Source organism: Rhinoderma darwinii, chromosome 2 (assembly GCF_050947455.1).
Source record: "Rhinoderma darwinii isolate aRhiDar2 chromosome 2, aRhiDar2.hap1, whole genome shotgun sequence".
Taxonomy (NCBI): domain Eukaryota; kingdom Metazoa; phylum Chordata; class Amphibia; order Anura; family Rhinodermatidae; genus Rhinoderma; species Rhinoderma darwinii.
In genome coordinates, this window is record NC_134688.1 from 189,175,877 (window position 1) to 189,202,123 (window position 26,247).

General features: G+C 42.7%; 2 protein-coding genes across 3 annotated transcripts in view; one reads left to right on the forward strand and one right to left on the reverse strand.

Moving 5' to 3' along the window:
* Positions 1-26,247, reverse strand: part of AFF3 (ALF transcription elongation factor 3) — a 478,799-nt gene that overhangs the window by 230,859 nt on the left and 221,693 nt on the right. The window lies entirely within an intron of this gene.
* On the forward strand, positions 21,787-23,300 carry LOC142742650 (protein kinase C delta type-like). The gene is made up of 5 exons (XM_075852636.1): positions 21,787-21,845; positions 21,989-22,127; positions 22,234-22,425; positions 22,683-22,811; positions 22,957-23,300. Exons 1-5 carry the CDS (start codon positions 21,799-21,801, stop codon positions 23,038-23,040), a joined length of 591 nt encoding a protein of 196 aa, XP_075708751.1. The 5' UTR covers positions 21,787-21,798; the 3' UTR covers positions 23,041-23,300.

Sequence of the window (26,247 nt, forward strand, 5' to 3'; positions counted from 1 at the left end):
AAATGGGAAAAGGGGAGTTTTCTGAACTTTTAACGACTTTATTTAACTGTTTTTATTTTTCCCTAGGGGACTTGAACCATATATTGCAGTATATCGTGATTCTGACAGTCTCCAGGGCTTCAAGAGAGTACAAAGATGGCAGACCTGAGGGCCTTCATTTGGCCCCCAGGCTGCCATGACAGCCATTGTTAGCGGCCGATCGCGCCGTGTGGGGGGGGGGGGGGCGATGGCGTGTTTGAGGGGGCATCTCCCCTGATTTTAACAATTTAAATGCCGCGGTCGCGATTGAACGCGGCATTTATGGTGTTAAATGAGCGGAATCAAAGTTATCTTTGATTCCACCTGTTGCAGTGAGGTGTCAGCTGTATAGCACAGCCGTCACCCGCTGAGTAAGGAGTGAGCTGAGCCCGTAAGCCCACTCCATACTTTCCCTCAACGGCTGTCACGTACTAGTACATGACTTGTAATTAAGGGGTTAAGCCTCATACACAGCTGTTTCTGTTACAGTTAATGACTGTGTTTCAACCTACATATGAAAATGATGATCATTATCACCTGTTTGGTATAATTGGTTAATCATACAGTTAATCATGACTTTCTGCAAGTGTACCTAGAAGAATTTATGCCGTTTCGGACACGACTTGACTTTATCAGCAGGTACGATAGCATGGGATACAGGGTACAGGCAGCAGGAACGGGTAACACTGGGAACTAGGAAACACTGGGAGACCATTTTCAAGACAAACTTAGGTAAACAACAACGCTCAGGCGAGGAACAAGTGGGCAGAGCCCCTTATTACAGTTCAGCAGCCATTTGGGCTAATTATTGATGGGTGAAAGCTGGACGCGTACTAGCCCTTTAAGGCCGTGCAGGCGCGCGTGCCCTGCGGGAAACAGTCCGAGGACCCGGAAGTGAGTGCCGGCGTCTCCCTGGAGGGAGCTGACGTGGCGAAGACAGATGTCCATGGCCGGGGCCGTCAGAGGGTAAGTCTGAAAGACGGCCCCTGGCCATAGACGTTACAACTATATTGTTGTATTTATTGAGCACTGCATGGCAGACCTGTATGGTAGTATTAATGGAGCACTGCATTATGTGCATTAATTGAGTACTGGGAGTGGGGGTATTAATTGATCACTGTTTGTGGCATTAGTGGATGTACATTTTTTTCAGTATGTTTTTTTTAATCCACTGATCAAAAAACTGTTGAGGCTCTCTCCACATCTGCACTACGATTTTCATTATTCTGTTCCGTCACTGGAACAGAATAATGGGAAAAATGGAAGTGCTTGATCTGTTGCATGACGTAATCCAACCGCGCCCGACGGAATCCATTGACTTTAATGTGTTTCGTTGAGTTTCCATCATGGTTTTTATCATTTTGCTAGACAAAATAGTGCTGCATGCTGCGCTATTTGGTCCTTCAAAAACGATGGAATCTGTGGCTAATGCCCCTAACGGAGCCTCCTAAGCAGATGTGAACAGAGCCTACTATAAACAAGTTTGCATCAATTTCAATTCACCCACCCATTTATGGTTCCACTACTTTTTTTTCTGCATTTCTTAACCAACTAGTCCACAAAAATGAACCAGAATAAAACATGCTGTAAGTTTCTCGCAACGGACAATGCTCTGTGAAAAAAGCAGATGTGTGAATAGGCTTATTGAATTGCAAGGGTCAGTGCGCTGTCTGTTGTTAAAATATACTGCACACTGATGAGAAACATGAGAAAGCTGTACTGGCGAGACGCCCGTCGGGGCGCTTCCTTACTATCTGGGCCACTTGATTTCTTCTCATATCTATAGGTAAGGTTGTGTTTTTGACTATTCATCTTTATTTTTCAATCTTTTCAATGGACATTTCTTACTTACTATCCCATTAGGTCACTGACCTTCCTATAACCTCATTTGGGCTAAGCTCCTTTTTGTCCATGATCATACATTGGTTATTTACTTAGTAAATTGGATATTTAATATGTTTTCTGTGGCTAATATGTGTGCACTTTTATCTGCGGTAATGCTTATCCCTTAACAGTATATATTTTGCATCATGAACATAATCACTTTATGTTTTGTAACCATTGTGGTGCTACTGTTATTATTAATGTGGTCCATATATAGATTTTATCTTTAGATCCTGTGTAGTTTTTATATGAGTATAATAAAATTGATATTTTTTCATTTTTCAATATTTATAGTGCTTGACTCCTTTTTCTCAGTGTCTATTATTTAATACTCATACTGTAATGAGCCATACACCTATATCCACCACATGACCATGGACAGCCCCCCTAATAAAAATATGTATACGTTATGATTTAACATAGTGGCTTGTTAATATACAGGTTTTATTAGTTTCAAATGTTACATCATAGAGGACCCCAAAATAAATACAATGCATATGGAATATAAAAGCAAATAATATCACTAACACTACGTCACATGACGATATTGTGATTTCAGCTCTTGAGGACATTTCCCAAATATATACATTGCAAAGAAATAAATAAAAATAAAATCAGTGTCTATAGCAATTCATCTTCATACAGTAATTCAGCAAGGTACAGTAATTCAGCAAGGTAATATAAACATATGGAATATAAATTATATAAGAGATAACATAGTGTATCGAGCTCATTGGTCTGTTTTGATAATAAGAGCTTTTGTATCCCTATAATATAATATATCTCTAACATTAAGATGCTCATATATCTGCAGTGACTTGGAGTTTCTGCGTGCTCACACAGAATGTTAGTACTCCTTAGTTCTAACTAAAAGTCTCTGAGATCCATAACTATTAACTATAAACATTTTCCTGAAGCTAACTATTAAACTACAATGGTACAGAATTTATCCAATTTCATGACAATAAAAAATTGACAGTAGTATTTAATCTGAAAATTAATTATTATATTTTCCTGGATGTGTGGGTTATGATGTATTTCTTTTTCCTCAATACCTTTTCTGAAAGAAACATGAAATGCTTATAATCCAAATAAGAGTTGTTAGTCCGCTATCATCTAGTGCCAGCACACAATCAATTCTTATAAAGGAATTTTCTAATTAAGTTGAATACTTACATCTAGAGGGAATAAACAATGTACTGCTTGCAGTAGCACTAACTATATATTCCTGCATCTGTTCTGGCACGTAACTCAATAAAAGAATAGTTCTCAGACTTGTTTTCCTATTTGTTTTCCTTAGTGTGCACAAAAGTATTGGAAAAAGACTACATAGAAGAAGGAAATGCAACACTTTTTATTAGGTCATTGCAACAATAGGAAAGTCGCTTTGAGATGCACTGGTTGATACTGTATCAGTCTGGCAATGTATAGGGTCATTTGTTGATGGCACTATATAGGGGGCACTGCGGATTGCACTATTTGGGAGGTGGACTGTGACTGGCACTGTATAAAGGGTACTGTGGCTGACACTGCATGATAGTGAAAGAGGCTTGCATTATTATGGGAGCATAATATGCTACAGGATGGCACCTGTTCCATTTTATTGACCTGCAGTGTTTCATGGCTTCCCTAATTTTTGTCTGAACATTCCACCGAACTCGAAAGCTGCAAATTAGTCTGTAGTGGTGGGTTTAATTGAGTCCTAGTTAGACTTGGGCAGAATTGCATTATTTTGAAGACTTGTTGTGCCGTATCCTGGGTACTCTACCCTAGACCAATACCTAATATGCCATACCAAAATAGCATCTCTGGAGGTGCTGCAAACTCTGTGACAGCCAACCCTCAAAGAAGGTCCATTTGGCTTCTGCTTATTCTATGTAGACTTTCAAGACTACAGTTTATACTGAGATTTCTGGATTTCTTCTCTCTACCCATGATGTAAGAGGATCCTCTGGTCAAGTCTTTTATGCTGGTACCCGCCAAGGCTCCGGTGTCCCAGCCTGCCGAAGTCTCCATAGTCCTGTCAGACTCCAGCAGGTCCTTTGTACTTTTAGCCATCAGAGGACCCTGAGTCCTATCAACCATCAGGTAGCATTGAATCTGCTCTGTCAACAATCGCAAGTGCTGATAAAAGATCATATTCCAATAGTATCCAGCTACATCAGTTGCTTGTCACAAACTATCCATGCAAGTGAGATAAGTATTGGATCATATCTGACCAGATCAAAGTTTTGTTTAAAATTGCCCATAGTTTATTATTTCATGATTTGGCTCTCAAGACTTCTGTCTCCTCTGTGCTTCGCAGGGTTCCCTTTGTGCCTCACAAGACTTCTTTCAGCCTGTGGCTCATGAGGCTTCTGTCCTATTTGTGCCTCCAAGGAAACTGAGTCAAGTTTTTCCATTGAAACGAATAGAAGGCAGAAAAATCACGCCAAATACGATCTGGCACCTTTCTTTTTTAAGAGTTTGACACGTTTTTGTGCAGAATTGCACGCTTAAATATACCTGATTTTTAGGCCTGAAAAAAATTAAACACACCATAAAAAGGGATGGAAACAAAAGTGCAGCCATATTGCCACCTGGGAAGGAGAGTGGCAGCATCAAAATGGCAGACATTGCTTACCTGGAGAACGAATATTAATGTTGGTGGACTTATTTCCAAGGTAATTGTCATTAAAGTGTCTCAGATGTTTTGTTTTTTTAACTAGCAGATATGTTTTTAAACTACTTTCTGTTGTGCATCATGTAGATGTTATATTGATGTGTTGCATCATACTCAATGCGCATGCACATAACTTAAAAAAGGCATACTTTTCTTTTATACAGTAACATTTATATTTCTTTTAACTAGATGATGTGGTTTTGAAAATGTATTTATTGTTCAGAATGTAAATGTTGATATACAGTAAGAGTGCTCACATCTTAGTCAATGTGCATGCACACAAGTACAAGATTGCACATTTTAAAGAAAATGTTGCTGTAGGTACGTACTAGTAAACATTTTCAATTGAAATGGAACAGCTACAGTTACTGCACAGAAAATGGGACTGGGTTTACACTACTTTTATTGCGGCTGAGCTACTCAGTGTACTGCTGTACACAAGCTGGTGCGTACAGCCATGGCCCAGTGTCAGGGGCACATGGATCCCTATTAATGCTATAACTTAGGGTCAGCAGACCCGCTGTCTGACCAGTGCACTTGACCGTAATATAAATGCACACACCCATAATATGCCCTTGGGAAACTGTCATTACATCTAGATCTAGGGCCATACATGTGCTGCCACTGAGTTACTCAGTGTACTGCTGCACACAAACAAATGTGTACTGACATTTTCATAGCAGCGTATTACGGGTGCATTTACCCATATGGCCAAGTGTCCTGGCCACATAGATCTCTGTTAATGCTATAGGGTTTAGAAGACCCGTGCAATCTCCTGGACACTTGGCCGTATTACAGCTTCAAACATACGCCTATAATACGATTGAGTAAAACTGGCCTTTATGAAAAAAAACACCTCTTCATCTGCAAACTGATAAAAAAGATTAAAGCGACCCTCCGGTCCCAGGACAAAATGATAAATGTGATGGGTTATATGGACTAATATTACCTGGTGTTCTCTAGTTGCCCCCCTCTGCCATGGATCTGCCGTTTTAGGGTCCCCTCTGTGTTGTCTCAAAATAGCCGCAGCACTTCTCAAACTGAGTCTAAGACACTCCCTCTATTCAACAGCTCTGGCCAATCCGGGAACAGTGGTAGTGTCACAGACTCATAGTCTAAGAAGAGCTGAAGCCATTTTGGGACATCACAGGGGGGACCCCAAGCCATGGATCCACGACAGAGAGGAACAACTGAAGGGCACCAGGTATTATTACTCCTTATACACCATCATATTTAAAATGTTGTCCTGGGACCAATGATATATATATTTTTGGAAAATCAAGTTGCACTTTTGAAAAATAAGGGTTATGTAAATAACAACCAGATGGAAATTTGATGCAAGCTGCCTATAGTGCTTAAAGGGTTCCTGTCACTATCACAAGTAATAAACTATGCACAGGACCCTCTCTGATCATGATAACAGTGGCTGAATGTCTCCTGTTTGAAAGGACTGTCGGGCTTGTATGGTTCTGCTCCATTAAATCTCGATGGTACTGATGAAGAAAGCCTAGCGATGTATTTGGCTTCATCTTTTTCACTTCTATAAAAATTGAATGGAGGGGCACAACCATTGCTTCTTTCAACCGACGGACATTGGACCCCTGCTATTATGGTCTGAGATAGTCCCACTAGTGGAACCCCTATGGATTATACTTTTATCACCTATCCTGTGGATAGGTAATAACTTGTGATTGTGAGCCCACCTCTTTAGAAAAGCTTACAACCTGCAATAACTCTGGTGCCACTACTCTACCAGATGTACAGCTTCTACCCTTATCTACTGTCTCCTTCCCCTTCCCTTGTAGTTTGTAAATCCCTTGCGGACAGTGTCCTCTCTCCTTCTGTTCTAGTCTGTCATTCATTAAAGGGTTTGTCCATGATCAGAAGAACAAGGCTGCTTTCTTTCAGGAACAGCACCACATCTGTCCATGGGTTGTGTCTGGTATTGCAGCTTAGCTTCTTTAAAATGATTGAGGCTGAGCTGCAATATTACACACAACCTGTAGACAGGTGTAGCTCTCTTTCTGCAAAAAAGCAATCATGTTCTTCAAATCATGCACAATCCCTTGACGTTCATGTTTATTGTACTTGTTTGTATTGTCTCATGTTGTTCTTAAACTCTTTTTCATATGTACAGCACCCAGGAATTAATGGGGCTTTAAAATAAATAATTTAAATAAAAAATGTATAACAAACATAGCCTAATGTTTTAAATGTCTACCATCTATACACAACATACGTTGTAGAAAAAAGACAGATACAGTTTAGAGTTAAGAAAATAGGATAAATAATTATTTGATACCCTATTGGCCAACTTTTTTTTAACGGGCGGGGGGGCGTGTGAGTAGGCCTGAGTCACAATAGAAGTAAGTCTATACAGGCCAAAAAGTGAAAAAGGGCTGTAAGTCCATACAGGTTACAGTCCATGGAAGTGTGGAGACCTGCAGAAAAGAGTGGAGATCTATCAGTCACGTTGTGCTGCTCATCATTCAGGCAGGCACATGGCCAGGGCACAGCACCTTCGAGAGTCATGATGTAGTCCGTGAAGTTATCCCTCGCCTGTTCACCATGGTAGAATCACCCACCAAAACCCCACTTGGGGCCACCGAAAGCTGTACTTTAATGTCAGGGCAGTTTTTACAAAAAAGCCTCAAAAATGACATCTCAAACACGCATCAGAATGCATATCAAAATCCGAGTCAATTCCACTTCAACATTTTTAAAACCAGCTTGAAAAAAACACAAAAAAAACAACATTTTGCCTTTAAATCCACATTCGATTTTTCTGCCTCAAAAGCCAACAGTCGACTGTGCTATTGGTTCCGTCAAGAACAACGGAACCCTGTCACAACGGTGACAGATGGAAACCATTAGCTAGGTTTCCATCACCATTGATATCAATGATGAGGGAAACGGAAGCTTAGGTTTCCATTTGCCTTTCCATTGAGGGGTTAACCCGACGGAAACCTCCAACGGAACCCCTCAACAGAAGGGCAATGGTGATGTGAACAGGCCCTTAGATCACCACTTTTTTTTCAGCATGAAATTTTTTTGTAGAAGTATTTAATTCCTTTAGCACAGATTATAAAATCCTGTTATTAGAAATCTTGTAATTCATTTAGGCCAGGTTCTCATGTAGCGTAAACGCAGCAGAATTTCTGCAATGGAATTCTGTGTGGATATTCCACAGCATTTACAGTAGCAGCAAAGTGTATTATATTTAGAAAATCTCAGGCCGATGATGCAGAAAAAAAACGCAGCATAAACGTTAATGAAGTGACCTGTGGTGTGGAATTTAAATCCACAGCGTGTGAATTTATGCTGTGTTTTCGTTGCTTTTCAGTTGCGGGTTTCCCCCACTGAATTCAATGGGATGCAAAACCCGCAACAGAAAGCCATTGTGTTGCGACTTTTGCGTCGGAATCACAGCCATTTCGCTGCAAAAATCGCAACTCAGGAACTTTACCCAGAACTCCCAGCCTCTTCCTGCAGTCCGGCCTCCTGGGGTACCGTTTTATCCAATGTGACTGCTGAAGCCAATCACAGGCGTACAGTGTCACATGGCCTGCAACGTTACCTTAGGAAAAAAGACTACGCACAGAAGAAAGGGAGGGGGTAATTATGAACAATTTTTCTTTTCTCCAGCGCTGCTTTCCGCATTGAAAATTCAGTTTGAAATCTGTAATGTGCGTTTTTTTCGGACGGAAGGTGCTGTGTGTTCCAGGTTGGATACGCTGCGCAATTTCTACACAGCGTATCCGACCCGTGGGAGCCCGGACTTAGAGATGTTATTGGGGACAACATTCTAAGCAAAGGACCATTCAAATCAATGGAGTGCGCTTAAAATGTTGTTTAAGATTTGTAGTGCTAAAGAGGTGAAAGCGCTCCATAGAGTCTTCATTCTAAAAATCAGTGGTGGTCTGAGATCACAGGCTTCACTAATGGAGATTCATGTAACCATGACATAGCAAAAGATCATTTTGACTGACTCTGGATTTCTGTGTTTCTGTTCTCCACGCTGTTCTGCAGAAGTGCTGGTGGCATATACTAATTATATTCCCATTTAGGATTTCCCTTTTTGAGCATGTGGAATTGAATATTTTATAGAACAAATAATCTCAATAATTGAGTAAATGGAAATAGCCTACATTTTATTTAGGAAGAATGTTATCTATTTTAAAATCATATACAGTTTTTGTAAATAAAGAACTTTGATCTATGTAGGGCACTATGTACAGAGCTTCTAGGGGGGCACTATCTACAGGGGTCACGGTGTGTGTGTGTGTGTGTGTGTGTGTGTGTGTGGGACACAGTGTATGGTACTATTATAATCAGGAACACAGTGTATGACGCTATTATAGTTAGAGGTGCAGTGTATGGTGCTTTATTATATTTAGAGGTGTTGAGAATTTTAACTTCGTTTATAGGTGCAGAAATTTTTTTAAATTGAGAAGCTGAAGACATCTGAGCGGAAAACTGCAGAATTTTTTTTGTGGCCAGGAGAAATCCATCATAGAGGTCTGGACCGGAGGGAGAAGAAAATAACTAGAATGATGAGGTCATCCAGGGTAGATGGCAGGGCCTCATTGTTCTACAACAGTTCTTGCCCACAGAGATGTCTCCTTGGCGTAGGTTCAGCAAGGAAGCCGCTGCAGAGGAGACTCGTCCAGGCTCCTCAAACACCGTGCAAAATGTCCGGAGGAACCCCTGGAAGTCACGGGTCTCTGGTCCTTGTCTCTCCCAGATAGGGTTCACCCATGCAAGGCCAGTAAGAAGAGAGATGATGAAAGCGACCCTTGCGCCATCAGACGAAAATGCCCTAGGATACAGGCTGAAGTGGATCTGGCACTGGTTCAAAAATCCATGACAGGTACCTGCGTCTTCATCATAGCGGTCAGGAAGTGGAATTCACTGTATTAATTTGGATAAATATAATTGTGCTCCCACAATATAGGAATTTCAGTAAATTCACTGAAGTGACAATAGAGTAAAAAATACCTTTTATTTGTAACTCACTAAAAAGAGGGGTAAATCACCACTGTGAAAAGCCCCACCGTGTGTATTAAAAACGTATTAAACATTGAACACTGTTAAGTTTCATGAACATAGCACAGTGTTTTTGCAGATATACATTCGGGATCAGCATTAATATTGGGCACAACAATAGTTTGAATCCCAGGTACACACCAGAGTCCGAGATTGACACACCGGAAACTCCCAGTGCTGGGTATAACACAATGCTATCGTTCCCTATGCAAAAAATCCCTAAATCAAAAAGACCCTACGCGTTTCAAATACTTATCCTCAGGGGTCTGTGTCTTGGTCACTCTGGCCCGATTGCCAGCGATATATATTTCCAGCAGCAGGTATTCTGCTGTACATCACGGAAGGATGCTCGCATTGATATCCGCGGCATGCTTCGTAACGGGGCTATGAGTTGCTTTAAACACCTAGCTCCACCCCCTGTTCTCGGCAGCGCTACCCGAACCAGCCAATCACATGCGTCCCCCGAATTCGTGACGCCTGTCCATGTGACTCCCGGCCGTCAGCTAACAACCCGGAACCATCATCGACCGCATCAAGAAGAACACGCAGGCGCAGTGGAAGCCACGGACGTATCGCCCATGCTGCCAAAACCAGCGATAAAGGAGGGAGTGTAACGATATGGGATATAGGATATAGGTTTTACGGATCAGTTCCAAACCGCAAAAAGACTGCCTTTAAAAACAAATCTTCCACTGTAAGTACATATTGAAAGGATAAGTGCGATGTCCCTCACATTGTAAAGTATTGATTACACACAAGCTGACCCACTGGCCATATCAATTCGCTTGAAAGCCACCTTACGAAGAAAAACAGCCATATGGACTTGGCTGCCCGATAATGGATGATATAAATGTATGTTCATATAAAGCACGTATAGTCTGTCTGTTCATTTAAACCCGCTGGTTGTGTACATGCCAATCTGTAAATCCATTGGGCATCTTTGCGTAGAATGAGATTGTCCCAATCGCCTCCCCGTTTGGGAGGTCTTATAAGTTCAATTGCTTGAAACTTTAAACATTCTGCATGACCCTGGTGTTTGGCATGTACAGGTTTAGATATCGGAGTATCCCTTGTATGGACAATATCACCGACATGCTCCCTTATCCGGCGCCGAAATTGTCGCATCGTTTTGCCCACATACTTTAAGGGGCATGGGCATGTGATCAGATAAACCACCCCTGCTGTTTTGCAATTGACAAAATCACAAATGTCGTACTCCTCTTTTGTGACGACACTCCTGAACTTGTTTCCCCTTAGGATGAAGTCACAAGCCTTACAGCTACCGCATCTATATGTGCCTGGTATTTGTCTATCCAACCATGTGCCCTTTGATGTGATAGGGTCAAAACAGCTATGCATAACTCTATCCCTAATGTTTTTCCCTCTCCTAAACGTGACTGAAGGCCATGATGTGATCTGATCTGCTAAGTCTGTGTCAGTGCTAAGGATACGCCAGTACCTTTTGAGGATTTGCATAATTTCACCCTGTTTAGAGTCATAAGTGCCTATGAGTCTCGTAACTTTTTCTTCTTTACGTTTTTTAGGGACAAGAAGACTCTGCCTATCCGCATCTCTCGCTCCCTCGTAGGCCTTTCTAACTACTCCCATGGGAAAACCTCTATCCTTCAATCTATTTTTGAGCTCCTGTGCTTGTCTCTCGAAATCATCCATGGAGCTACAATTACGGCGTATTCTCATGAACTGGCCTTTAGGAATACCACGTTTGAGGGGATAGGGATGGCAGCTGTTCCATTGTAGGAAACTGTTGGTTGCTGTTTCCTTCCGGTGTACTTTTGTACTAATTGTGCCCTCGATTGTTTTTGTGATTTTCAGATCTAGAAAGGATAGTTGTTGATCACTAATTTCGCTGGTGAACCTCAGCCCTAGATCATTTTTGTTAAGGGCTGCTACAAAACTATTGAACTCCTCAACTGTTGAGTTCCAGAACAACAGCACGTCATCAATATATCTTATCCATATTCCTATTGATGAGGTCCATTTGGCAAACTTGTCCCCAAAGACAATTGTCTCTTCCCACCAGCCAAGAAATAAATTTGCATAGGTGGGAGCAGTGGGACTCCCCATAGCTGTACCGCATTGCTGGTGAAAGATCGTGTCTTCGAAGATAAATATATCTTTTTCCAAAACAAAATGTAATAACTGTAATACCAATTGGTTATGGGCCACAAACTGAGTACCTCTGGATCTAAGGAAGTACTCTACCGCCTCACAACCAAGTTTATGTGGAATAGACGAGTATAACGCCTCTACATCCAAGCTAGCCAATAGTGTGTTATGCTCCAAAGTAATATCTTCAATTTGTTTCAGAACATCCATGGTGTCACGTACATATGATGTGAGACCCAGTACAAACGGACGCAGCACCTGATCTATATATGTACTCACGTTCTGTGTTAAATTGTTGATGCCTGAAACAATCGGTCTGCCACGTAAGGGGGGATACCCTTTGTGGATTTTGGACAGGCTATAGAAACATGCCATGATGGGAAACTGTGGATACAAAAAACCAAACTCACTAGCACTGATCAGGTATCTGCTCTTGGCATCACTCAGAATGCCCAAAAGCTCCTTTTTGAACCGTGCTGTGGGATTGTCTTTTAAGATGGTGTAACAGTCAGGATTGAGTAAAATGTCCTCACAAATTTTCTTGTAGTCTTCCCTGCTCATAACTACGATGTTACCACCTTTGTCAGATGCTTTTAAAACAATATTTTGTTTTTTCTCCAAGGTGGTCAGAGCTAACCGTTCAGACCAAGACAAATTGTTGTCAATACCCCTCATATCCTGACTCAAACCTTGTATCTCGTCTCCCACCATGTCTACAAATAAATCCACATTGGTGAAGTTTCCTATTGGTGGCAGTTTTCTACTCTTCATTTTGAGATTGGTGAAAGGGCCTAAACCTGGGGTTCTATCAGATTCCTCAAGTAACCCCTCCAAGGCCTCAAGGCCTTCCAAATCCGATTCTTCCACCCCCATTTCTATACATTTTTTTCTATTATGATGTTTGAAAAATTTTATCCATTTAAGCTTTCGAGCGAACAAATTCAAGTCTTTTATCCAAGTGAATGAATCAAACTTCACCGTGGGGACAAATGAAAGTCCTTTCTCTAGTAACATGGTCTCAGAAGCGCTCAGATTATATTCAGACAGGTTAATGATTTATAGCCTATCTGTACCTTTTCCCTTTACTAATCCTTTTGTCCCCTCAACATGTAGCGGGAAATGGGTGGATTGTTGGATAAAAAATTACTCCCAGTGTTGGATGAAGCTCTTGCCCGGCCTCTATTCCTACCTCTGGCCCCTCCCCTAAATTTCTGTCTCCCACCACCAGTTCCAAAGAAAGGGCCCACTCTTTCAGAGTCTGTTGTTTCACTCTCTGATGTAGATGGATCAGATTCTCTTGGTACCCTATTTAGCTGTTGGTGCTGCTGTTGTTGATCGTTAACAAAGTCGTAAGCTTTCTTCTCCCTAAATTCCTGTAGATCTCTTTGGAACTGGAAGTGCTTACGCTCTTTTAGATGACTAGTGAACCTTTCTAGAGTTTGTTGTAGGGTTTTATCTTTCTTCTCAAACCCAGGGGTATCAACCAGAGGCTTAACCGTCTCGATTTCTCTCTTAAAGGAACAGTGTCATCACAAATTATTTTTTTATATGTTAAAGATGTTAGTGCTTTATTAAAAACGTTTATATTCATTTGTGTGTTTGTGTTTTACTTTTTCTTATTTTTACACTTTTTCTTCCCTATGGGGGCTGCCATTTTTTGTTCCATTTCTGTCTGTGTCGATTAACGACACATACAGACATGGAATACGGCAGCCACAGTCCCATAGGGACTGCGAACGGCTCCCGTCCCATTGACTTCCGTGTACGGCGTCTGTGTGGGAACTGCGCATGCGCCGCTCCCACACAGTCCAATTCGAAATTGGCGCCGTCCGGCGCCATTTTCCTGTGGACCGGAAGTCGCGGCCGGACAGTAATATTACTACTTCCGGTCGCGGCTTCCGGATTTGTGCACTTGGACCAGCGGCAGCAAACGGAGCGGACGGGCCGGAGGGAGCCGCGGCGGCAGGAGCAGGTAAGAGATTTCAATGTATGTTCGTGTTTGTGTGTGTTTACTACTGTATGTAAACCTACTACACTGTGTGTTAGCTCAAAAAATGGCGACACACAGTGTAGGAGGTTACACCGTTCAAACCCCTCGTTTATCCCGGCACTAGCCAGGATAAAGGAGTGGGGGATGCTGAGAGCTCACTAGAGCGAGGGCTTTTAACCCAATGTTGCAATGCTGCAATTTTGGGAATAGCTCCATCTAGTGACCAAAAATGGGTAGTATTATAAATTAGAATTAATTTATAATATTTCCTGACTCGTGAAAAAAATAAAAAAAATTTGAACAATGTTTAATCACCCACACACTAAATGTTTAATTAAAAAAAAACAAACATGTTTTTCTGGCAACACAATGCCTTTAAGCTCGACACTGATGTGATCAAACTGGACTTTTTCTTCCTCAACTAAAATTTGCATAAATCTCAGTGAGCTCCCTGTAATCTCCTGTTCCCACCTCTCTTTTATGTTAGTTGTTTTTAATCTGGAGGCTGGGACAATAGGGATTCTCAGGCCTCTGGGGACTATTTTATCTCCAGCTCCTTGTGTAATCCTTGTGTAATCTAGTTAGGTTCTTGAAGGTAGATTTAAGGGACGCACCCTGCGCTGTATACACCAGTTCACATTCAGAAAAAACACTTTTGGCTTCACTTATCCAACCTTCTGTATTTAAATCGGAGAGTGCAAAAGCTGCCATACCCAGATATGTATTGTATAATGAACTGTATTAAATTATAGAATTCACTGTATTAATTTGGATAAATATAATTGTGCTCCCACAATATAGGAATTTCAGTAAATTCACTGAAGTGACAATAGAGTAAAAAATACCTTTTATTTGTAACTCACTAAAAACAGGGGTAAATCACCACTGTGAAAAGCCCCACCGTGTGTATTAAAAACGTATTAAACATTGAACACTGTTAAGTTTCATGAACATAGCACAGTGTTTTTGCAGATATACATTCGGGATCAGCATTAATATTGGGCACAACAATAGTTTGAATCCCAGGTACACACCAGAGTCCGAGATTTACACACCGGAAACTCCCAGTGCTGGGTATAACACAATGCTATCGTTCCCTATGCAAAAAATTCCTAAATCAAAAAGACCCTACGCGTTTCAAATACTTATCCTCAGGGGTCTGTGTCTTGGTCACTCTGGTCCGATTGCCAGCGATATATATTTCCAGCAGCAGGTATTCTGCTGTACATCACGGAAGGATGCTCGCATTGATGTCCGCGGCATGCTTCGTAACGGGGCTATGAGTTGCTTTAAACACCTAGCTCCACCCCCTGTTCTCGGCAGCGCTACCCGAACCAGCCAATCACATGCGTCCCCCGAATTCGTGACGCCTGTCCATGTGACTCCCGGCCGTCAGCTGACAACCCGGAACCATCATCGACCGCATCAAGAAGAACACGCAGGCGCAGTGGAAGCCACGGACGTATCGCCCATGCTGCCAAAACCAGCGATAAAGGAGGGAGTGTAACGATATGGGATATAGGATATAGGTTTTACGGATCAGGAAGTGGCAAAGAAAAACGAGAATCAACACTGCCAGGAGGTGTAGTCTGAGGATCAGTGCTGTCAGGAGGTGTAGTAGGAGGAACGGCAGCTCTTGCTTCCTGCCGACGTGCGAGAATGTTCAAGGCCTGGAGGAGCTGATCCTGTCGAGACCGGAGGTCCAGCATATCTGTCCGCATCTCTTGTGACGTCATCCTGGTCTTGGATCGACCAGCCGGGTCCATGGCCTGAGCGTACTGTCACGTAGGGTTCGTGAACCCACTGGGCCATACCGCCTTGGCGGTATGGCAGCTGGCCAAAAGGGCGCAGGTCAAAGTCTACAGTTTGTATGGGGTACCTGTGGCAGCTCGGACAGTAGCAAGGCAGGCTCGGCTGGGGCTAGGCAGCGGGTAGACATCAGGCGTGGATTAGCAGGACAGACATGGAATACAGCACAGCATGACCACAGCACAACATGGCACTTGACCAGGATAGCACGGGATACAGGATACACTGGGAACTGGAAAACACCGGGAGACCATTTGCTTAGACAAACTAGAAAATTACAAACAACGCTCAGGCACTGCAGGAAGGGGCTGGGCCCTTCTTATAGTCCAGGGGGCTCATGGACTAATTTAGCATTAAAGTCCGGTACTACGGGACCCGGCCGAGGTGAGTGGAAGTGAGCGCTGGCGTCTCCTGAGGAGGAGACTGGGGTCAGCGCTCGCCGACCCATGGCTGCGGCCATCAGGAGGTGAGTGAACTTGACGGCCTGCAGCTATGGACATGACACTGAGCTTAGTTGTGGTACTAATATATACACAGTGTTCCAAATTATTATGCACATTGGATTTAAGTGTCATAAACATTTAATTTTTAGTTTTTCAATTAAACTCATGAATGTTATTGTGTCTTAGGGCTCTTTGGATCATTGTAATCAATCTCAGACACCTGTGATAATTAGTTTGCCAGGTGTGCCCAATCAAAGGAAAACTACTTAAGAAGGACGTTCCACATTAGTAAGCAGGCCACAGGTTTCAAGCAATATGGGAAAGAAAAAGGATTTCTCTGCTGCCGAAAAGCGTAAAATAGTGCAATACCTTGGACAAGGTATGAAAACATTGGATATTTCAAGAAAACATAAGCGTGATCATCGTATTGTGAAAAGATTTGTGGCTGATTCAGAGCACAGACAGGTTCGTTCAGATAAACGCATAATGAGGAAGGTTTCTGCCAGACAAATTAATAGGATTAGGAGAGCAGCTGCTAAAATGCCATTGCAAAGCAGCAAACAGGTATTTGAAGCCGCTGGTGCCTCTAGAGTCCCGCAAACCTGAAGGTGTAGGATCCTCCAGAGGTTTGCAAGTGTGCATAAAGCTATTATTCGGCCACCCCTAAACAATGCTCACAAGCAGAAACGGTTGCAGTGGGCTCAGAAATACATGAAGACTAATTTTCAAACTGTGTTGTTTACTGATGAGGGCCGTGCAACCCTGGATGGTCCAGATGGATGGAATCATGTTTTGGGCTGCAATCATGGGGAGAGAGCTGGTAGGCCCCTTTAGGGTCCCTGACGGTGTGAAAATGACCTCTGCAAAGTACGTAAAGTTTATGACTGACCACTTTCTTCCGTGGTACAAAAAGAAGAACCGTGCCTTACGTAGCAAAATTATCTTCATGCATGACAATGCACCATCTCATGCTGCAAAGAATACCTCTGTGTCATTGGGTGCTATGGGCATAAAAGGAGAGAAAGTCATGGTGTAGCCCCCATGTTCCCCTGACCTCAACCCTATTGAGAACCTTTGGAGCATCCTCAAGCAAAATATCTATGAGGGTGGGAGGCAGTTCACATCAAAACATAAGCTCTGGGAGGTTATTCTGACATCCTGCAAAGATATTCAAGCAGAAACTGTCCAAATACTCACAAATTCAATGGATGCAAGAATTGTGAAGGTGATATCAAGGAAGGGGTCCTATGTTAACATGTAACTTAGCCTGTTAATTTTTTTTTTGATTGAAAGAGCTTTTGATTTCTGTAAATATGACCTCCTGATGCTGCAAATTCAACAAATTACCATTTTAGTTCTCTTTACAACCTTTAAAATGTTTTGATCTCTGTTGTGCATAATAATTTGAAACAGTGCATTTTGAGTTTTTTTACTTCTAAAAAAAAATCTGTTATCATTAGGAGATTTGTTCAATAAAATTTGCATTATACTCCAACGGTTGATGGCTTGAAGATTATACTGACTGTCATTTGCATCGACTATTTAGGAAAATCAGCGAAAAATAACATTTGCATAATAATTTGGAATGCAGTGTATAGGAAAGCTCGGTGACATAGCATTACATATAGGAAAGCTGGGTGATAAGGCATTACATATATGAAAGCTGGGTGACATAGCATTACATTTAGGAAAGCTGGGTGACATAGCATTACATATAGGAAAGCTGGGTGACAATGCATTACATATAGGAAAGCTGGGTGACAGCATTACATATAGGAAAGCTGGGTGACAGAATTACATATAGGAAAGCTGGGTGAGATAGCATTATATATAGGAAAGCTGGGTGAGATAGCATTACATATAGGAAAGCTGGGTGGCATAGCATTACATATAGGAAAGCTGGGTGACAGAATTTCATATAGGAAAGCTGGGTGACATAGCATTACATATAGGAAAGCTGGGTGAGATAGCATTACATATAGGAAAGCTGGGTGATAAGGCATTATATATATGAAAGCTGGGTGACATAGCATTACATTTAGGAAAGCTGGGTGACATAGTATTACATATAGGAAAGCTGGGTGACAGAATTTCATATAGGAAAGCTGGGTGATATAGCATTACATATAGGAAAGCTGGATGACAAGCCATCACAAACAACACAACTGTGCTAATTACAATCAATATCTACGCTGGACGAATCAAAAATATGCTGATAGACATAGAATTTCCTTCACAACCAGCGGTAGATGGCAGAATAGGAGGAAGTGAGACCTCTAGTGGCCAGTACTTTACACAGAATTTTGAAGGGTCTTCTACGCTTTAATATAATGTGATTTACTCTTTTGATGCTTATTACTGCTGCTATCAAATGAGAACAAGTTGTCTGAAAAGTTAGTGCCTATCTAAATTGTGCTCCTATGTAAAGAAATGTGACATCACAACCAGAGATATGTCTAGGCCCTTGTAGAACTCCCGGACTGTGATACCACAGTCACCAAGAAATATGTCATAAGTGATGTGATGACTTCATCACATTCCATATCCTGGTCAAACCACTAGGTAAAAATCACTACTTCCTGCGACCCTCTTATAGGAGAGGTGTTTCGCTCTGTGTTTCGTGATAAACGAAGCCATTATAAAACTACAATGACTTCAAAAAATGAAAGGAGAAGAATCCTAAAGGAAAGGATTCTTGGAAGGAGGAGAGGGATCGTGGAAGATCCGGAACCTTTGTTCACTGTTGGACAAGGTAATCAGAAACCACTGGATATGGATATGGACACCTCAGAAGTGGTGTCCAATAGAAAAGATCTGAAAAGAGGAAGAAAGATCAAGAGAGATGCAATCCTCACCGAGAAGAGGAAGATGGAGAACCTCAAAGTGTCTGACTCTGCAACCTCTGCCTATGAACAACTGCAGAAGACCATTCTCAACACCAGAAATAACATGAGAGAACAGGTCCCTGCAAGACGGAGGATCAACAAGGAGAAAATTCTGAAACAACGCAGAAATATTAACAGCGCAGACTTAGAATCAGAAGAGGATCTCCATGAAACACCAAAACGCATCACTTACCCCAGATCTGAAAGCTCTGAGAGTCCAAACCTCCAAAGAGTGGAAACCCAGAAGAGGATTAAGAACAACAGAGACTGGGTTCTCCAGAGTAGGAGGAGACTCAGATATCTGAGCCCAGTGGAGGACGGAAATGGTGCAAAATGGTCCAGGCCATCAACTATCAACACCGCATCCAGACAATCTAAGCAACACAACTGCATGGTTTCTCCAGCCAATGCACCAGGTAAGATGGGAACAGGGCAATATTATCCTGTAGGTGGATGATGGGGGTTGTAGTGTCAATGTTCTGTATCATAGCATGACGTATAATATATGGGATAGGGATTTATTTCAATATTTTATTTTAAATGTAGATAATTTGCACCTACATTTTAATCCTATGTTCTATGGGTGTCAAGATTACAATCTATTGTCTACAATCTGGGTTTTCTCGCCTCTATCCTGTTTCTTTTTTTACTGTCTGACTTGAATAGAACTGAGGCATTGCTCCTACAAATACTTGTTCATCACTGATATTCCATGTATATTTTTCATTCCTGAACACATTTATCACTTCTATAGTATCCAATCACTATTTACTCTCTAAACTATACAGTAATAATAATGTGATTTAACTGATATAAAAAAAACAAATATAACTCTTCCCCCTAAGTTTCACAAATTCTGTATATTATTAATATATAGAGAACATTGTATGCCTTATTGTAGAGAGCTTTTGCACCCATTGCATAGTCATATATAGATAAATAAATACAATCAGGGTAACTCCACTTTTCCCTGGGCAGAGACAATAAATAGCCCATATTTTTGCCCTTTTTTTATTTTTATTTTTTTACATACACTCTCTTTTCTCTGGCATGCGATATCTTAATTGAAGCAATAAAAGTTATATTTTAGCCTTGCTTAACTTTCCCCCATACTTTACCCTTCCTTTTTCTTCTAAATGATACTGATTTGTAAGTGGTGTATACTTTTGACAAGGCAAAGAGTATTTTTCTTGAATATACTACCAGTATACCTAACTCCACTTTTCCATTGTACTATTTTTTATTCTTCATTCGGTCAATAATATTTTTTAACTATCCTCAAATTTTATTTAATCCCTTCCCGCATTTGGACGCAACTGTACGTCCATTTTAGCAGTGCCTTCTCGCAAATGGTCGTAGAGTTATGTCCAGCGGATGGCGCAGGCGCAGCGAGGCAAAGAACGACGCAAAATTTATAACGCAAATAAACAATGGCGTTGTTTTTTTCTATTCCCCCCAGCAAGAGTTAATAAAAGTTAATCAAAAGGTTATATGTAACCCAGAATGGTGCTATTGAAAAATACAACTTATTCCACAAAAAGCAAGCTTGTATACATGTGTATAAGAAAAAATCCTTTAGAGTGTTGCTCTCGTCATTAAAGGGGCATTCCCAGAGTCGACAATTATGACCTATCCACAGGATAGGTGATAATTGTTTGATCGCTAGGGGATCCACTGCTGGGACCTCCACCGATTGTGAGAAAGGTGATCCCGAACCCCTTGATTCTCTTCACTGCATACCCCTGCAGTGAGGAGGGATTTGAATGGAGTAGCAGTCAAGCATGCGCCCGCTGCTCTTATCAATGTCTATGGGACTGATGAAAATGGAGCGGCTGCGTGCACGCTCGACTGACGTTTAATTTAATGTCCTCCTCACTGTGGTCAAGCAGTTACGAGGTACAGGGGGTTCGGGTTACGAGGTACAGGGGGTTTAGGATCCCTGTACTTGCGATCATTGTGGGTCCTGGTGGTGAGGCCCCCAGCCATTAGACAATTATTACCTATCCTGTGGAAAGGTGATAATTATTGATTCTGGGAATACCCCTTTAAGATTTAAAATACCAGTGGTATTAAGGAGTTAATAATGTGTTTATAACCTCAGTAGGTGAAAGCCTTAAGCCATGCCCTAACAGCTGGCTCATGGCAGCCAAAGGCTCTAATATCTGGGACCTATCAACCGAGCATTCTAACATCTTCGATATGCCAGCCAAGCGCTCTAACATCTGGGACATGCCTGCAGAGGGGTCAAATATCTGGGACATGCCAGCCGAGGGCTCAAATATCTGGGACATGCCAGCAGAGTGCTCAAACATCTGGGACATGCCAGAAGGAGAAAGCCTTTCCCAATCCTCTGGACGTATCATCACAAAGTCATCTATTGACCCTGAGGATCTCCATTTCCTAAGAGAGCTTGGAAAGGGAGGCTATGGAAAGGTAAGTGACCAGTACATATTCATGATACTCAGAGATCATCAATGTCCCAACCAAAACAAATAATCAGCTGGAGAAGTACATAATTTCTGAGTAACTGGGATGTAATACTATTAATCACTGTGTCTGGTCTGATCCGTCTTGCGTCTTCTCCAGGTTGTCCTGGCACAAGATCGTGACACCGAAGAGCTACTGGCAGTCAAAATTATGGAGAAAAAGCGCATGAAGGCCCAAATCTCAGTAGAACTTGAGATCATGGAATTGGCCATCGGTTGTCGCTTCCTGACCTACCTGCGGGCATCTTTGGAGACACCAAAATATTTCTTGATTGTTATGGATTATATGGCCGGAGGAGACCTGCACCATTTCATGGCAGGAAAACTGCCTCTCAATATGGACATGACAAGGTAAATTTCTGTTTCATCATTGTACGTTGTGTGTATGATCATCAATGTGACCACTGATTAACTCTCTCCTTTACTTCACAGATTCTTTGCATCAGAAATGGTCTGCGGACTCCAGTTCCTGCATGAACACGGCATCATCCACCGGTAAGCAGCTATGTTATAAGACAGACCAAAGAAGGAAAACCGGGGAATATATTTCTCTATTTGTGGATAAGAACTGTGTAACCTAGAGCTCTAATTATCAAAATAAATGTCATAAACTGCCACAACAATGTTTCTCTCTCCAGTGACATAAAGCCAGGCAATGTGCTCCTAGACAACATCGGACACCTTCGAATTGCTGATTTTGGATTATCTGCCATCAGCGCATTTGGGGAGGACATGCAGACAGGCAATGCAGGGACAGTGGGATACATCGCCCCAGAGGTAAAGAGCATTCATTATAGGAAAATAACAAATAATAATCTAATATATTACTGTGTGTACATCCACTCACCGCCATTACATGATCTCTAATCTAATGTTCTTACAGATGATGAACCGGGAACCTTACAACCATTTGGTGGATTCCTTTGCCTTTGGTGTCACCTTATTTATGATGATAACAGGTGAACAGCCATTTTACGGCTATGGGACAAGGATGCAGTACAATCTATCACTGCAAGAGGAGGACCCTTGTTTTCCAGCAGAGATGTGCCCAGATGCCATCAACATCATAAAAGGGGTAAGTAGGATCAGCTAAAGAGAATGAAGGGAGGAAAATAGAAGAACAGTTAGTGGACAGGGGAGGGTGTCTTCACATCATGGCCAAATCCCATCCTTTGCAACGATTTTGCTTGAATGTTGTGAAAATGACTGCAAAAAAAAGCAAATTGACTGCGATATGTGAGCACACCCTTAGTGAAGTGAGAAATCAATATATATATATGTCAGTAGTAATCCATACACGTTATGGTTAATGGTCTCTCATTACATTTTTAGCTCCTCAGCAAGTCCCCATGTAGCCGTCTGGCAATAACATCATCCATCAGATCCCACCGGTTCTTTAGATCAGTAAATTGGGAGGATGTGGAGTCCGGCAGCGCCCACCCACCTTTTCAGATGGACATTGTAAGTATAATACATAGTATTATCCTGCTCTGTGATATCCACGCATACATGTAATTAGAATTATTATAGCCTATGATCTAACTTCATGACTGTAAAGCAATAATTTGAGATACTGATCTGAAAATGTCTGTGTGTCTTCTTACAGCAACCACCTAACTGTCCAGTACTGCAAAGGATAAGACAAACATCAACATCATCATCACCATCATCTTCATCTACAGACTACTAGATCCTGGGAAGTTCACAACTGGACATCTCTGCCTGTGGCTCGGCTGAGTCACAGTGCTAACCCAGACTTAACCAAATTTTGGACTATAGATCGAAATTCCCAGTTTTTGTGACGTAACCTCTCTAAGATGGTCTCATCCTTTGGCTCGGCTGAGCCAGAGTGAAAACACAGACCAGGAGACTTTGTAAAATAACCTAACAATAAATGACACATGTCTCTGCCTGTGGCTTGGCTGAGTCACAGTGCCAACCCAAACTTGACCAGTCTTTGGACTATAGATTCAATTTCCTGTAGTCTTTATAAAATTCCCTCACAAGGAATGGCAGATATCACTGCCTGTGACTTGGCCAAACATTGAATGACAAATGTCCCTGCCTGTGATTCGGCTGAGTCACAGTTCCAACTCGGACTTGACCAGTTTTTTGGACTATAGATTCAAATTCACAGATTTTTTTGTAAATTAACAACTCAAAAGATGGTCTCTGCCTGTGCCTCGGCTGGGTCACAGTGCCATCCCAGATTTGACCTATCTTTGGACTATAGATCTAATTTCATGGAGTCTTTATGAAATAATCTCACAAAGTACGACAGATGTCACTGTCTATGGCTCTGCTGAGACACAGTGACAAACCAGACCAGGAGTCTTTGTGAAATAAATGAACTTTGATTCACAAATGTTTCTACTTGTGGCTCAGCTGAGACATGGACACAGATTACAGGAGCTTCACCTGGAGTGGAATCCCCGGTCACAGCATCTGCAATCCGCTTCAGGAGTTTCCCTAAATGTCACTGTCCATATATGGACAGAGACATCAAGGAGTGCTCCAGGAGCGGAATCCCGGGCCACACGGGGATTCCGCTCCTTCAGGGAGCTACAGTGGCGCTATCTATACTGGAAGGGGGGGGTTGCTATCTACAAGGGGGCTGTGGGCTGTGTGGCACTACCTAGATTAATCCTTTAGCTAGACTAAATAAAAGTTATATCTTAGTTTATTTCCACACATTTATTTGGTAGCTGGGAAAGCTGGGGATTTTGTGTGCTCCTGCACATTTGTCCTTTTTTGAATGTCTATTGCCCGCCAGCTATCAGGGTCATGTAGTAGTCCTTGCACTACCTACAAGGGGGCTGTGGGCAGTGTGGCACTACCTACCAGGGGGCTGTAGGCTGTGTGGCACTACCAACCAGGGGGCTGTGGGCTGTGTGGCACTACCAACTAGGGGGCTGTGTGGCACTCCCTACCAGGGGGCTGTGGGCTGTGTGGCACTCCCTACCAGGCGGATGTGTGGCGCACTCTACAGGGGGCTGTGTGGCATTCTTTACAGGGGGCTGTGTGGCGCTATCTACAAGGGGCTGTGTGGCGCTATCTACAAGGGGGTTGTGTGGCGCTACCTACAAGGGGGCTGTCTGGCGCTACCTACAATGGGGCTGTCTGGCGCTACCAACAGGGGGGCTGTCTGGCGCTACCTACAAGGGGGCTGTCTGGTGCTACTACCCACAAGGGGGCTGTGTGCTGCTACCCACAAGGGGGCTGTGTGACGCTACCCACAAGGGGCTGTGTGGCGCTACCTACAAGGGTCTGTGTGGCGCTACCTACAGGGGGAATCTGTGAGTGGTGGGCTGATGGTCATTTTACTGTGAGTGGGTGGCTGATGGTCATTTTATAGTGAGTGGGGGGGCTGATGGTCATTTTATTGTGAGTGAGGGGCTGATGGTCTTCAAGTGGTTTCTGCCTCTGACCTCCAATTTAAATTAATAGGAGGCAGAAAATACCTGCGGCGCCCATTTAGAGCTTTTTTGCCGGCGTCTTTTGCATTCGCTTCAACGTCTTAAGAAAAAACACAAAAAAAAGGTCATACAACGCTGTCAGTTCCTGAAGGAATTTTGAGGCTGATTTTTTTGCCTTACACTTCTCTCCACAACGCCCACTTGGTCAAAAGTAAAAACACGCTCAGTTGTCTATTAAGAAAGTCATTAGCATAAAGCTAAAATAGGTCATAACTTGGTGAAAATACACCGTGTTCCAAATTATTATGCACATTGGATTTAAGTGTCATAAACATGTAATTATTAGTTTTTCAATTAAACTCATGGATGGTATTGTGTCTTAGGGCTCTTTGGATCATTGTAATCTATCTCAGACACATGATGTAATGTCGGGGTAGGGAAACAGACAAGTGAGCCCTAATCTACCCGCCACTCAGTCCCTGCCTACTTGCAACGACCCGCCCTAGGCGACGGGGTACAACTGGGCGACGGTCCCTACATTCAATAGGTGCACGACAGACAAACAGACAAGGGTACAAAGAAGCCAGGGAAATGGGGAAGTTGCCCACGGGAACACCGTGAGCAACAAGCGAGGTGAACGAGCCGAGTCAAACCAGGAGATGAGCGAGGTACAAAAACGCAGAGCAGAAGAGTGGTCAGAAAAGCCAAGGACAATCACAAGCAGAGGATCAGTAGTTCAAGAAGCTGCAGCAGGGCCAGGAAACCAACAGAGAAGAATCACAAGCAAAGTAGGAACTGGAAAGGCAGGTATAAATAGACAGAGGGCGGGAGCTAGCTCCGTCTGGCCAGGCTGTGATAGGCTCTCCCACTCCTAAGCCTGCCATCCTGGGTGGTGGAAGATGGAGTCAGTCTCACAGACATAGAAGCAGGTGCAGACTGATTACCTATGGGCGTCGACACAGAAGTTGTGTCTGCCAGATCCTTTACAGTACCCCCCTTTTATGAGGGGCCACCGGACCCTTTCTAGGTGGACCTGGTTTATTGGGGAAACGAAGGTGGAACCTCCTGAGCAATACCCCAGCGTGAACATCCCGGGCGGGTACCCAAGTCCTCTCCTCAGGCCCGTATCCCCTCCAATGGACCAGGTACTGGAGGGAGCCTTGGACCATCCTGCTGTCCACAATCTTGGCCACCTCGAATTCTACCCCCTCAGGGGTGATAACAGGGACCGGAGGTTTCCTCGAGGGAGCCAAGGACGGGAAGCAGTGTTTAAGGAGGGAGGCATGAAACACGTTGTGTACTCGAAAAGACAGGGGCAACTCCAGTTGGAAGGAGACAGGGTTAAGGACTTCAATGACCTTGTATGGCCCTATAAACCGGGGAGCAAACTTCTTGGACGGGACTTTAAGGCGCAAATTTTTTGACGATAGCCACACCAGATCCCCGACCACAAACAAGGGGTTAGCAGAACGTCTTTTATC

Coding starts and splice junctions, on each gene's coding strand:
- LOC142742650 (XM_075852636.1), top strand. CDS start 21,799: ATGGTCTGCGGACTCCAGTTCCTGCATGAACACGGCATCATCCACCG. Junction 22,128..22,233: donor TGGGATACATCGCCCCAGAG/GTAAAGAGCATT, acceptor ATGTTCTTACAG/ATGATGAACCGGGAACCTTA. Junction 22,426..22,682: donor CCATCAACATCATAAAAGGG/GTAAGTAGGATC, acceptor TTACATTTTTAG/CTCCTCAGCAAGTCCCCATG.